At 40.7% G+C, this 14292-nt stretch overlaps 1 protein-coding gene across 3 annotated transcripts in view; it reads right to left on the bottom strand.

The window, feature by feature from the left end:
• TAF1B (TATA-box binding protein associated factor, RNA polymerase I subunit B) overlaps window positions 1-14292 on the bottom strand; it is a 67313-nt gene that overhangs the window by 20155 nt on the left and 32866 nt on the right. Inside the window, exon 1 of one of the 3 annotated variants that reach the window (XM_042982521.1) lies at window positions 4126-4249. The exons of the other annotated variants lie outside the window; for them this stretch is intronic. Coding sequence (XP_042838455.1) covers window positions 4126-4221 — 96 coding nt within the window. The 5' untranslated portion in view covers window positions 4222-4249. Of the gene's footprint in view, window positions 1-4125; window positions 4250-14292 lie in introns of those variants that run through there. 3 annotated transcript variants of the gene reach the window in all.

Here is a 14292-nt window from a genome sequence, read left to right on the forward strand (position 1 = left end):
CTAAGCCTCCATCACCCCAGTCTGGGCTCCCAACCAAACGGTATCTCCATATCCGCTTTTATCTCTTTGAAACTAGCAGCAAGAGTGAGATTTCAAAATGAAATCTGACATGTCACTCCTCTACTAAAATCTAATGGTTTACCTTGCTCTTAGGCTAAGCTCCCATCTGTCTGAGAACCTTTGCACAAACCGAATTAGCTGTATAAGTTTTGTCTCCTAAATTTTCACCTAACGTTATATTTTGTGTCTATTTTCTAATATCATGAGATAGCCTTTGAAAACATCAATTTAAGTCATTGGAAAGTATTCCCCTGTGAATCCAACATTTCCTTATTAATGGAGATCTATGTTAGATATACGTTCCATGCATACATATTAAGCAGCTATTAAAAAGCAGCTATTAAAAAGGCTTTTTAAAAGCTTTTTTCATAGGCTGTTCCATGACTTAGGAAAATATTCACAGTGCAATACTGAGTTTAAAAAAGCAAGAAAGAAATTTGTATGTAGTCTTCAATCCTAATTTTGCAAATATGTTAATACACATTAAATAAGACAACTAATATAAATGTTAATGGCATCCATGAGAAATTGGATTGTGGGTGATTTTTATCGCCTTCTTTATACATTTCATTGTTTTCTACATTTCTTTTAATCATTCTGAATACATTTCTTTCATAAGAAAAAAATAAATATTCAAAAACATTACAGTAGTCTAAAAAATTACACATAGAATTACCATATGATAACGGCAATTGCGTTTCTGTGTGGATGTCTCAAAAGAACTGAAAGCAGGGACTCTAACAGATATTCGCACGCTAACATTCACAGCAGCATTATTCACTACAGCCAAAGGTGAAAACAACTCAAACGTCCAAGGATGAATGGATAAACAAAATGTAATATTATTTAGCCTTAAAAAGCAGGACGCCTGGGTGGCTCAGTCGGTTAAGAGTCCGACTTCGGCTCTGGTCGTGATCTCGCCGTCCGTGAGTTCGAGCCCCACGTGGGGCTCTGTGACGACAGCTCGGAGCCTGGAGCCTGCTTCAGAGTCTGTGTCTCCTTCTCTCTCTACCCCTCCCCCACTCATGCTGTGTCTATCTCTCAAAAATGAATACACGCTAAAAAATTAAGGGGCACCTGGGTGGCTCAGTCGGTTAAGTGTCCGCCTTCGGCTCAGGTCATGATCTCACGGTCTGTGAGTTCGAGCCCCGCGTCGGGCTCTGTGCTGACAGCTCAGAGCCCGGAGCCGGTTTCAGATTCTGTGTCTCCCTCTCTCTCTGCCCCTCCCCTGCTCACGCTCTGTCTCTCTGTCTCAAAAATAAATAGAAACATTAAAAAAAAACTTGTGTTAAAGAAATTTTCATCTCTGACACATGCTACCACTTGGATATACCTTAAAAACATTCTCCCATGTGAAATAAGTCAAACATAAAAAGACAAATACTGTATTACTTCACTTCCGCACAGTACTAGAAGAGTCAAATCCAGAGAGGCAGAGTATATAGAACAGTGGCTCTCTACCCACCCTAACTGGGGCTGGGGGGCAGGGTGCAGTGGGGAGCTGAAGTTTAATGGGGGCAGAGTTTCAGCTCGTAAAGATGAGAAAGGTCCGGAGACGGGGATGGTGGTGGTTGCGTCGCAAAGTGAGTGTACCTCATTCCGCTGAACTGCACACTTAAAAATGGTTTAAGTGGTAAGTTTTAAGTTATTGGTGCCACAATTGTATTTTTTTTTTATAATTTTGAAGTATTTTTTAACGTTTATTTATTTATTTTGAGAGCAAGAGACGGAGCACAAGTGAGGGAGGGGCAGAGAGAGAGAGAGAGAGAGAGAGAGAGAGAGAGAATCCCAAGCAGGCTCCACATTATTAATGTGGAGCCCAACACAGGGCTCGATCTCCCGAACTGTGAATTCATGACCTGAGCCGAAATTAAAAGTCAGATGCTTAACCAACTCAGCCACCCAGATGCCCCTACAATTTTTAAGAAGTATAAAAAAGGAACCTAAATAACCTCTGTCTAAAGGAAAAAAAAAAACCCACAACATATTAGAGAGGTCATAATTAGAATTAGAAAGTTGAAGATTAAAAAAATCAATATATATAAAATCTACATTCAAAATCTATTACCACTTGCTATTTTCTACCTTTATTTTAAAATACCTTAACAATAAAATACCTTAACAATAGAACCCTACATGGGTGAGTTTATGAAGCTGTAATTATTAGATGTGTAACACTAAGGTATGGGTCTGCCTTTCCCTGAAGACAAAATTTACAGAGCAAAAAGAAAATACGGTAGCAGAATCTCTATCTAAAAATGATCACTTAACGGTTCTAGCAGAATACGGAAAGGGACGGTCTTCTTAGCGTCTCAAACGAGGGAAGATTAGAACTGAACGTGGCCACTGCACGCCATTGCTGTCCCAGAGGACGCCATCAAAAGGATCAGAATGCTCCCCTTTGCCTCCAAAGACACACGAAGTCCCTGCAGGGCTGGGCCGTGGACTAGCCTCCCCATACAGCCGTCTGCTTCCACTGCAACTAAGGCCAGTTGGCGGGGCCTGCGCGGCTCGCTCAGCAAAGAACCTTAGGCGGAAGGCTGGAAGCCCGGCTCCACGGCACTGTTTTAGAGAATGAGACCACAGTGAAACCTGTTTGTTCCCATCCCACTGTCCTCAGCCCACAGAAGACTCAATGAATCGATCTCTGACATCCAAGGAATCTTGTGCTTTATTTTATTACCTTTTGTCAAGATTTTATTTTTTAGTAATCTGCACCCAACATGAAACTTGAACCTACAACCCCGAGATCAAGAGTCACGACGCTCCACCAACTGAGCCAGCCAGGCACCCCAAAGAATCTGTACTTTGCACAAGTTCGCCAGGATATTCTTAGGCACCCCGCCCCCCCCCCCATAATAATAAAATGCAGTGGTTTTCCACCCTGATCCTTCCTGCAGTCTGGAAGAGTGCCTCGGATGGCGTTCCCCCACAAGCTTGAAAAGAGCAGTGCGCCCACGAATCCCAGGGCCGGTCAGGATATCGTGGGAGGTCAGGAACAAAAGAAAGCCTCCGCTGGCCTCGGTCCACGCTGTGTGGCAGCAGTGACTCTGGAAGGAGTGGGAGTGAGGGAAACTGAGAACACCTGTTCTCCTTACACTCCCCTGAGCCCTTCGGCTGCACTGAAACCCGCCAGATTCTTCTTCTAACAAAGATTGCACAAGCAATCCCGAGAGCTACCTGTGGCCTACAGAGCGAGGGGGTGCGCGGAGCTAGGGGGAAGCTGGAAGACCCGAACGCCTGCATCTGGAGCCGCTCCAGGAGCGTCTGACAGCTCTGGGCGGTCCTTTCCCTCCTCCAACCAACGGGGACCTAGTCTCACAAAGGGTGTTAAGACAGCTCGGAGGCAGGATGAATCATCTTGGCAAAGTGCCACTCAGTGGGTCTGGCTGAACTCGCATTACATCTTTTCTTTCTACTCATTCAGAGAGAAGATCAGAATGTTGCTGATCAACATTCAAAATACTGGAGATGTACTTCAGAACGAATTTCCAGTTTCCTCCTTATCCCTTCTTGCTGAGTCTAGCGAGGGATGACGAAATGCCTAATTCTTGAGAGGATTTAGAAACACTGTCAAGGAGCACAGCAGAAGAACATGGGTACGACATACTCTCTGTGTAGAAACCGGTCTGTGGGTTTAACATCTAGAAAAATAAGGAAAAGCAGTGCAGAAAAGATGGACCACCCTCCTGTCTCCAAGTCCTCTGCAGAATAAACAGTATAACAGAGACAGGTATGTCTAGGCCCAGCTCCAGTTCAAGCGGCGATCTGATTATTTGGGGCTCGGCCTCGAGAGGGTGTCCCTGGAAGAGACTACAGTTTAGCTTATTCCACCGGGAGAACTGAGAGACTTTTTCTAGAAGTAAACAATGCTTTGAATCAGCACCGTGCTCCAGAAACGTAAGTCAAACATACAGCAGAAGAGGCAGAAGCAGAAAAAGGAGGAGGAGGAGGTTATCTCTAAATTTATTAAATAAATAAGAGGAAAAGCCTATCTACCTGGAGTTGGGAATCACAACTCAGCAAAAGGAGACGGTGTGAAACACTAAAACTTAACTCGCGCACCTTCACCTCTTCTGAGCTTTGCTCTTCAGGGAGGGTGACGGCAGGAAGAGTCAGGTGCTCCAAGTCTCCGGCTCGGAGAAAGAAAACAAACCACATCGACCGTCTCTGGGTTCTGGATTCTGTTCCCCCTGGTTTGAGTTCCGCCAGATTTGTCATTATGGGGACACAGGGGCCCACTTAAAGGTCAACGGAACAACTTAATGGAGAAAAAGAGGTCACCTATGTTGAAGGTTTAAGGGTCTTTAAAGCTCTTTTGGGGAGTGGTGGTTTGTTTTTAAGGTGTGCTCAACTGTCTAGAATAACAAAAACAAAACAAAACCAAACACAGAAGAAGAAACAGTCCCGGCAGCCCACACACAAAACACTGGCATTATCTCCAACGCCATCTCCTAGAACAATCGCACCTTTTGTCGTTGCTGGTGGAGGTACAGCTGCCGAAGGAGCCAAGACTTACTGGAGAAAGCTAAGACGTGGAAGGACGAAGGAAAATGCTTCCTTTGTTAACCAAAAGCCATTTCCATTGAAAAGTTTCAACATACCATGGAACAGTGAATGCACTTTTGTGAGCAAAGGCAAAGCGTACAATGAAGAAAAGCTGTCCGTCAATTAAATAAACAGTCATCTGAAGACATCCCAAACCTGCCCCCTTTTTCTTGAAAATGGAGGGGACAGGAGAGAGGGAATGCGACGTATTGCCAGATGTGGCCGAAGATGCATCTCAAAGGTATAGCAATTGTGCTACGTAGGGCTTCCAGAGGGATACAAATTCACTTAATTACAAGAATAAGAAATCGCAAGGTTAATATGTTTTTTAAAAGGCCACAAAGCTATTAGAAATTCTTCTAGCATGCGCTAAAAACAAAGTGCCTGGGAAAGCATTTTATTAAATTTCACAAATATTCCAGTGAGTTTATTTTCCTTCATGAAGCAATGCCTCCAGACAGGTAAGGACAAGCTAGAGTTTCTGTTACCCAACAGCAGGCTCTGGTGATAAACCTGATTACAATACCCTGTCAGAGGTGAACTTCCTGCTTCGCTATTAAAAAAAAAAAAAAAAAAAAAGAGTACAGTGCCTCACCCTTACTTATTATGGTTGTTTTGAAGCAAAGATTCAGCCGAGAAAAAGCTAATGCTACATGCACCTGTTAATCCAAACTTAAAACAAGACTTTCCATTACAGAGAAACCTAATAAGAAATAAAAGTAATGTCAGAAGTAACGACAAACGCAGGAACATATCGTTGAAGGAGGAAGGCTGAAATGATTTCCACAGGTAATATGATTCACAAAACAGTTCACTTTGCATTTTTAGTCTGCTAAGTGGTTGTAAATCTACCATGTACTAACGTAAAAGACTTTTTTCTGTTCAAAGTCTAGTCTGGAAGTTTGTGGTGAACACATTACTTTATGTGAAACAGGGTCTTGGTCTGGGGGATGGGACTATTTTAGAATTATGTCGTCAACTTGCACAAAGACAGGCCTTACGAACAAATACAAATTTATGAACCGATAACCAATGAGGGCTCGCCAAGTAAATGGAAAATAGCAATCTGTTATGGGCCCAGGATGAGAGCAGGGGAAAACCTGTTGGAGTCCTCCTTCTTAAGATGTGTCTGTTCTCCAAATATTCTCCTGATTGCTGCAAAGCAGCTAATGTTCAAATTTCACATATGTGTACTAAAGAAGGTTAAAAAGCCAGTATTCTGAAAAGTAGAGGATCCCAAAATTATTTCAGTTTGATTCTGGAAGGGTTATGTGATTATTTCTACAGCAGACCGACCTTACACCCGACGTGTAAAACCTGGGTACCATTTCTCTTCTCCCGGGAACTAGCGATGAGGGGAGACCTGGGCCAAGCATGCTGGGTACCGGGGGTACCGGCCGAGGATCAAACTAAATCACAGATAATCCACGTAAGTCACTAGTTTCACACAGCAAATATGAAGGATGACTTTCCAAAAAGAAGGGTCCTCAGTGTAGCCTCACACATGTCTTTTCTGACCAAAGTAATTCATTATTGGTTTCAGTATATTGGTGAATAGCACGAATTAACTGGTAAGATTATTTATCTCACGCACTGGTTTTCATGAGTGATACTGACACACCCATAACTGGCATTTTCGATGTCCTTGTTTATACATCAAAGTTATGTCCGTCATACACTTATTGCTAAAACATTAGTAGAATGCTTTCTTATTTTTTTTTCACCAAATGCCACTATTTAATGGCCTCCTCATATTTTATGTAATAAATACATGTGAAAGTCTCCTACTTGGGTGGAAAAAACTCCCCAACAGATCAATTTGAAATCCCCTGAAAATAAGGTATTTAAACGTATTCCGGTTTTAGCTATTTCAAATCATTTAATCAATAAACAAAGACTGAATCCTTACCATGTATACGGAATTATATTAGGTCTTATGGATAAAAAATAATAGAAGCATTAAATATGGCTCAAAGAATAGTCGGGGATGCAGGACACATACAAACAAACCCATGTATCCCATATTGCCTTTTATTCCTATTTGAGAAATTCTATTTGGACAACCCTCCAGCTGCCTTTAAAATCTGAAAAATACAAAAGAATACATGTAACATATTTGTAATCTTGAAGCCTGATAATAAAAACAACACCCATGAATCCACTACCTGACTTAAGAACTAGAAAATCACCAACACCGTTGTATCTACCAGTATATTCCTTCCCTCCCCTTCCACTGCCTCCCCTCCCTCTAGAGGCATAACTAGTATCCTGAAGTTGCTCATCACAAACTTACTTTTTTTTAAATTTTTTTTAAGCTTTATTTATTTTTGAGAGAGAGAGAGAGAGAGAGAGAGAGAGACAGAGCGAGTGGGGGAGGGGCAGAGAGAGAGGGAGACACAGAATCCGAAGCAGGCTCCAGGCTCCGAGCTGTCAGCACAGAGCACGACGCGGGGCTCGAACCCACAAACTGCGAGATCATGACCTGAGCCGAAGTCGGACGCCTAACTGACTGAGCCACCCAGGCGCCCCTCAAACTTACTTTTTAAAAAAGTAATATCATACACATAAACATACTTAAATAAATATATTTATTTTACCTTCTTTTTGACTTAGTGCAAATGGCATCACACTATGTGTAGTTTTCTGAATCTTGCCTTTGATACTCAATAGAATGTTTTTTACATTCATTCATGTTGCTTGTGGCTGTAGCTATTTAATATACCAGTGTGTGACTGTCACTTTTTATCCATTTTCCTGTTGACATTTAGATTGTTTCTAGTTTTGTTTGCTTTGTTTTTTTCATTACCTAGCTGCCTTCTTTAGCCTTTTATCACCAAATACAAAACTCCATCAATAAAGAACTAGCCAAGTACAGGGTGCTTGGGTGGCTTAGTTGGTTAAGCGTTTCTTGATTTTGGCTCAGGTCGTGATTATGCTGTGGGATTGAGCCCCACATCAGGTTCTGTGCTGACAGCACGGAGCCCGCTTGGGATTCTCTCTCTCAACCTCGCTCTCTGCCCCTCCCCCTTTCATGCTTGCTCTCTCTTGCTTAAAAATAAACAAATAAATAAACATTAAAAAAAATTTTTTTTAAATAAAGAACTAGTGGGTTCTTTATTTAAACCCACTGGGTGGGTGGCTCAGTCAGTGAAACATCAGACTTCGGCTCAGGTCATGATCTCACTGCTTATGAGTTCGAGCCTCGCGTCGGGCTCTGTGCTGACAGCTTGGAGCCTGCAGCTTGCTTCACATTCTGTCTCTGTCTCTCTACCCTTCCCCTGCTCACACTCTGTCTCTCTTTAATATAAATAAACATTAAAAAAATTAAAAACAAATAAAAAATAAAAACAAATAAATAAACCGTGACATATTGTCTGGTTCAGTTCTTAGAAAAATGAAGAGTTAACTAAATTGTAGTTATGTAAAAGAATATCTCTCTTCTTAGAAAATATACACTAAAATATTTAGGGGTAATGGGCCATGATAGATATAACTTACCCTCAATGATTCAGATATAAAATTGCATAGATAGGTAGCTAGACAGACAGTGAGAACAGCACAAATGATAAAACAAGTGGGATAAAATGTTAACAGAAGTTGAGGATCCATGGGTGTTCTTTGTACTATTTTTGTTTTTGCAACTTTTCTGTAAATCTAAAATTCTTCCAAAATAAAAAGTTTTCCAAAAAAATGTTCTCAATATGAGCAAAAAAGGCAAAGTACAATGGTTATTGCTACCAAGACATAATCTCATATTATTTTTATGTTTACACTTTCCACCAAAATCTCTAAGAAATTACTCCCCTATCTTACCCCGTCCCCTCACTCAAGAGTAACTTAAAAACAGTCAACAAAAGAGATTATTTCTAGGGCAAGTATTTTGTGTCAACAAAAGCCTATAACCGTGACCTTCCAATAACACAGTCCAGCTGGGTGAAAATTTTTAAACAAAGATCATACTAGTCATAACATTCATGAATAGAAATTATAATTTTATTTAAAAATCCAAGAATGAATGAGCAGTAAGATACTTTAGGCATTCAAGTAAGAATTTTTTTAGGTAACGCTCATCTAAAACACATTTGACTACTGAGTCTACTTGTAAATGTCTACAGATTAGTATCTGGCATACTTCCATTTCCCCTCACCAAGGATTAAATACAATGGGAATTGACTTTCCACCATAAACACGGAAGTAGAAAAATCCATGAAATAACAGTTTCAGGCAATGGACACAAGAAGCATAGGACTATAATCCCTGAAAGAAGAGAAGTGAAAGGCCCGGTTCACTGCCTGGAGGCGGTCTCCAAGCTGTGGTGCAGGGAGTGGGGAGTGAGACAGAGCCCTGCGGTCTTGCTGAGTTGAGGAGACAGAGACTGGCGCTCCCGAAAGCTGAGGTGGCGATAATTTGCAGGCAGAGTACCAGCGAGGATAAAACCACACACAGAGAGAACTCTGGAGATCTGCAAAGAGGTCCTCTCAAGTCTTTGGCTGAGTGCTGATTCATGCATGTGTGAGGAAAAACCCAAGGCCGGTGGGGCGGGGATGGAAGGGTGTCGGGGGAGAAATCACTGGATTTTTTCCAATGAATCCAAATAATTCCCAGAGCTCATACAAGGCACCAGCTGCAGTAGGAAGACTTCATAATACTGGGAGTATTGGATAGAACTTTCTGAGGGAGTATACCATAGTAGCAGGGTTAGGTTAGTCCCAGAATAAAGGCCTTAGACCAGCAATGGAAAAGCTTAAAAACAAGCTTCTAAAGGATCAAACTGATCTCTAAATTACCTAATTATACACCAAAACAAAGATCCAGTATTCAACAACATAAAATTCACAATGTCTGCATCCAGTCAAAAGTTACCAGGCATGAAAAGAAGGAAAATATGACACATAATCAAGAGACAAACCAATCAATAGAAACAGACCCAGCAATAACAGAGACAATAGAATAAGTAGACAAGAACCTTAAAATATCTACTATAAATACTGGTGATATACTCAAGGACGTAAAAGAAAACAAGCATAACAAGGGAAATGGAAAAAACAAAACTAAAGTGAAATTTCTAGAAATGAAAATAAGAAGGTTCTGAAATCAGAGCCACACTCATTGGGTTTAACAGCAGATTAGACATTCAAGAAGTAAAGATCAGGGAATTTGGAGACATGACCATATCCAAAACAAACACACTGGGAAAGAAGATATAAAAACCAAACAAACAAATAGACCAAGAGCCAGAAGCCTTGGTGAGCTGTGGACAATATTAAGTGGTCTAACATGGAACTGGCATCCAAGAAAAAAATCAAGGGGAGGGCAGAAAAAAATATGTAAAGAAATAATGAAGGAAAAAATTCCAAATTTGATGCAAACTATACACCCACAGATCTAAGGTCAATGAACCTCAAGCATAAGAAACATAAAGAAAACCACGCCAAGGCACATCGTAATCCAACTGATGAAAAAAAGTGATAAAAAGAAAATCTTAAAAAGCAGCTAGAGGAAAAAAGACACATTACATAAAGAATAGAAAAGACAAGAATCAGAAATCAGGCAGGCCTATATATGACAAACCCACAGCTAACGGCATACTCAACGATGAAAAGCTAAAACCTTTTCCTCTAAGACCAGGAACAAGACAAGGATGCCTGCTCTCACCACTTCTATTTCACATTATATTAGAAGTCCTAGCTAAAACAATTAGGCAGGAAAAAGAAAGAAATTGCATCAGATCAGAAAGGAAGAAGTAAAGCCACTTCTATTTGCAGACGACATGGTACTATATATAGAAAACCCTAAAGCTTCCACCAAAAAACTATTAGAACGAGTAAAGAAATTCAGTAAATTGCAGGATACAAAATCAATATATGAAAAACAGTTGTGCTTCTATACACTAACAGAAAACCATCAGAAAGAAACGAGTTCTGTACACTGAAAACTATAAGACACTGATGAAAGAAATTGAAGACACAAGTAAATGGAAAGATATTCTGTGCAAGTGGGGTAGAAGGATCACTACCGTCAAAATGTCCATATACCCAAAGCAATCTACAGATTTAATGCAATCTGTATCAAAATTCCAATGTCATTTTTCACTGAAATAGAAAAAAACAATCTTAAAATTTGTATGGAACCACACAAGATCCCAAATAGGCAAAAACAATCTTTAGAAATAAGAACAAAGCTGAAGGCATCACGCGTTCTGATTTCAAACTATGTAACAAAACTATAGTAATCAAAACAGTACGGTATTGGCATAAAGACAGACACACACATCAAAGGAACAGAATAGAGGGCCCAGAAATAAACCCGTGCATATACGGTCAATTAATTTACAACAAAGGAGCCAAGAATATCTATGGGGAAAGGACAGTGTCTTCAATAAATGGTGCTGGGAAAATTGGGAAGCCACATGCAAAAGAAGGAAACTGGACCACTATTTAACGCCATACACAAAACTCAACTCAAAATGGATGAAAGACTTAAATTTAAGACCTGAAATCATGAAACTCCTAGAAGAAAACATAAAGGGTAAGCTCTTTGACTTCAATCTTGGCAATGATTTTTTGGGTTTGACAAACCCCTCCAAAAAAAAAAAAAAAAGGTGCAAAAATAAACAAGTAGGACTACATTAAACTAAGAAGCTTCTACACGACAAAGGTAACCACCAACAAAGTGAAAAGGCAAGCTATGGAATGGGGAAAAAATATTTGCAAATCCTGTATCTGATGAGGGGTTAATATCCAAAAAAACATAAAGAACTCACATACTTTCATAGCATAAACAAAAAAATCTGATTAAAAAGGGAGCAGAGGAACTGAATAGACATTTTTCCAAAGAAGATATACCAGTGAACACCAGGTACATGAACAGGTGCTCAACATCACTAATCATCAAACTAAAACTAATACAAACTACAACCACAAGGAGACGTCACCTCACACCTGTTAGAATGGTTACTATCAAAAAGACGAGGTAACAGATGTTGGCGAGATTGTGGAAGAAAAGGGAACACTTGTGCACTGTTGGTGGGAATGTAATTTGGTGCAGCCACTAAGAAAAATAGCACGGAGGTTCCTCGAAAAGCTAAAACTATAACTACCATATGATCCGTCAATTCCATTTCTGGGTATACACGCACAGGAAATGAAAACACGGGGGCGCCTGGGGGGTCTCAGCTGGTTAAGCAACCAACTCTTGGTTTTGGCTCAGGTCACGGTTCATGGGATCGAGCCCTGCGTCAGGCTCTGTGCTGACAGTGCAGAGCCTGCTTGGGATCCTCTCTCTCCCTCTCTCTCTCTCTGCCCCTCCAGCGCTCGCTCTCTCTCAAAATAAATAAATAAACTTAAAATAAGAAAGTACGCTGGACACCAGAGAATGGGAGCAGGGAAGTTCAACACATGTAGCGGTGCACTCGTCCTTGAGGTGGACTGTGAGAAGCTGAAGATGAGTATTAGGAGTTCTAGAACAATCTCACACATACAAAGCCCACAGAGCTACAGTTAATACACTGATGGTGGAGAATAGAATCATTAAAAAAAAAAAAAAGTCAGTTCAAAGAAGGCAGGAGAACAAGGAAAAAAATAAAAACCAGCTGGGACAAATAACAGCAAGATAGTAGATTTAAACCCAATCATATTTATAATTACATTAAATGTCAACGGTCTAAACATAGAGTTATTTTAAAAACATGTAATTATAAGGCAGAGAATATCAGACTACATAAAAAAAATCAAGACCACCACATACTGTCTACCGGGAAGCCACTTTAATTTTTTTTTTTTTTAAAGCGCCAGCAGGCATGAGCGTGCATGGGAGAGAGAGAGAGAGAGAGAGAGAGAGAGAGAGAGAGAGAGAGAGAGAGAGAGAGAGAGAGAGGGAGAGTGCGCGCACAAGCAGGGCAGGGGCAGCGGAAGAGGGAGGGAGAGACTCCTAACCAGGCTCCGAGCTCAGCACAGAGCCAGATGTAGGGCTCAGTCCCACAACTGTGTGATCATGACCTGAGCCTGGATAAAGAGCTGGATGCCCAACCAAGTGACCCATCCAGGCACTCCCCAAGAAGCCACTTTATTTATTTTTGTTTGTTTGTTTTTAATATTTATTTCTGAGAGAGAGAGAGAGACAGAGCGTGAGCAGGGCAGGGGTAGAGAGACAGGGAGAGACAGAATCCAAAGCAGGCTCCAGGCTCCGAGATGTCAGCGCAGAGACTGACACAGGGCTCAAACCCACAAACCACGCAAGATCATGACCTGAGCCGAAGTCGGGTGCTTAACTGACTGAGCCACCCAGGTGCCCCAGAAGCCACTTTAAAAATAAAGATGTAGAGAGGTTAAAAAATTTGTTTAAGATATATTAGGCAAATAATTTTTTTAAAAAATTGAACTGGCTATATTAACACTGAACAAGGTAGATATGAAAGCAATTATTATCAGGGGTGGGAGGGGTGGGAGAAAGGACGTTACATAGTGAAAAGAGTCAATTCGTCAAGGCAAAATATCCTAGTTGTTATGCACCTAGTACCTGAGCTCCAAAATACTTGAAGCAAAAACTGATAGAACATGAAAGAAAAGGTGGTCATCATGGTTTTAGATTTAAATATGCCTCTCACGGTAACTGATAGGATGAGCAAAAATTAGTCTCAGAGTAAAAGTAAAACATGCAAGTAAACATTAACTCATTTTGCTTCTTTTAAAAAAATTTTTTTAATGTTTATTTTTTGAGAGAGAGACAGAAGCGAGTGGGGGATGGGGAAGAGAGAGAGGGAGACACAGAATCTGAAGCAGGCTCCGGGCTCTGAGCTGTCAGCACAGAGTCGGACATGGGGCTCGAACCCACGAACCGTGAGATCATGACCTGAGCCTTAAGTTAGACCCTTAACTGAGTGAGCCACCCAGGATCCCCTCATTTTGCTTCTTAATTTACAAAATATTTATTAAGTCTCAAATTATAAAAACTTAGGAGGCGCAGAGAACAGTCTAGATTTGATACAATAGTGACAACATATTATTTCAGGCTGAAAACCCGAATCACCAGCAGATATAAACGTGGCTCTAACAGTCGCAGGCAATCCTTCCCCCACTGCCTATGAGGGCAAAGCCACTCTTAGCTAAAGGCTTAAGCCGGTCTTCTGGGAAACGTAAGCCACACTGGCTACGACAACAGCAGTTTCTTGATTGTGTGCCCTATGTCACTCTTGCAGTCATTTACACATTTGGCAACAAGGGGATCTATTACTATTCGAAAGGACAAGGTATATATTTTTCAAAATAATTATTTTTTATGGAGTGAAGTTTGAGTGTCTCTGTGAGCATAAAGTGAAATCAAATTTCTAAACTCAAAAGGAAATTACTGGTTAGCCACCACTCCCAAGCATATAAACTCAGCCCAGGAAGCAATATCCTCTGCAAGAAGCTGCATTTATGGTAACCAAAATTAGAAAACACTATACTGAAAAGCAAGAATCATATCCATGAACTTCCTGGCACCTCCTTTCAGAAAACGTAGAAATGTGCATATTCAAAGTGGGTTTTGTTTTATTTATTTTTAACAGAGTTTTAAGATGAAAATTTTAATTTCCAAAAATGATGTTTTTTCCCGCCCAGTAGCGTGAGGATAACTCTTCATCTTCTCCTCAGAGGAAAAGCTTTTCCATCCTGAGACCTAGAAGGTGTGTCCATTTCGACGTC

This window comes from Panthera tigris, chromosome A3 (genome assembly GCF_018350195.1).
Source record: "Panthera tigris isolate Pti1 chromosome A3, P.tigris_Pti1_mat1.1, whole genome shotgun sequence".
Lineage (NCBI taxonomy): Eukaryota > Metazoa > Chordata > Mammalia > Carnivora > Felidae > Panthera > Panthera tigris.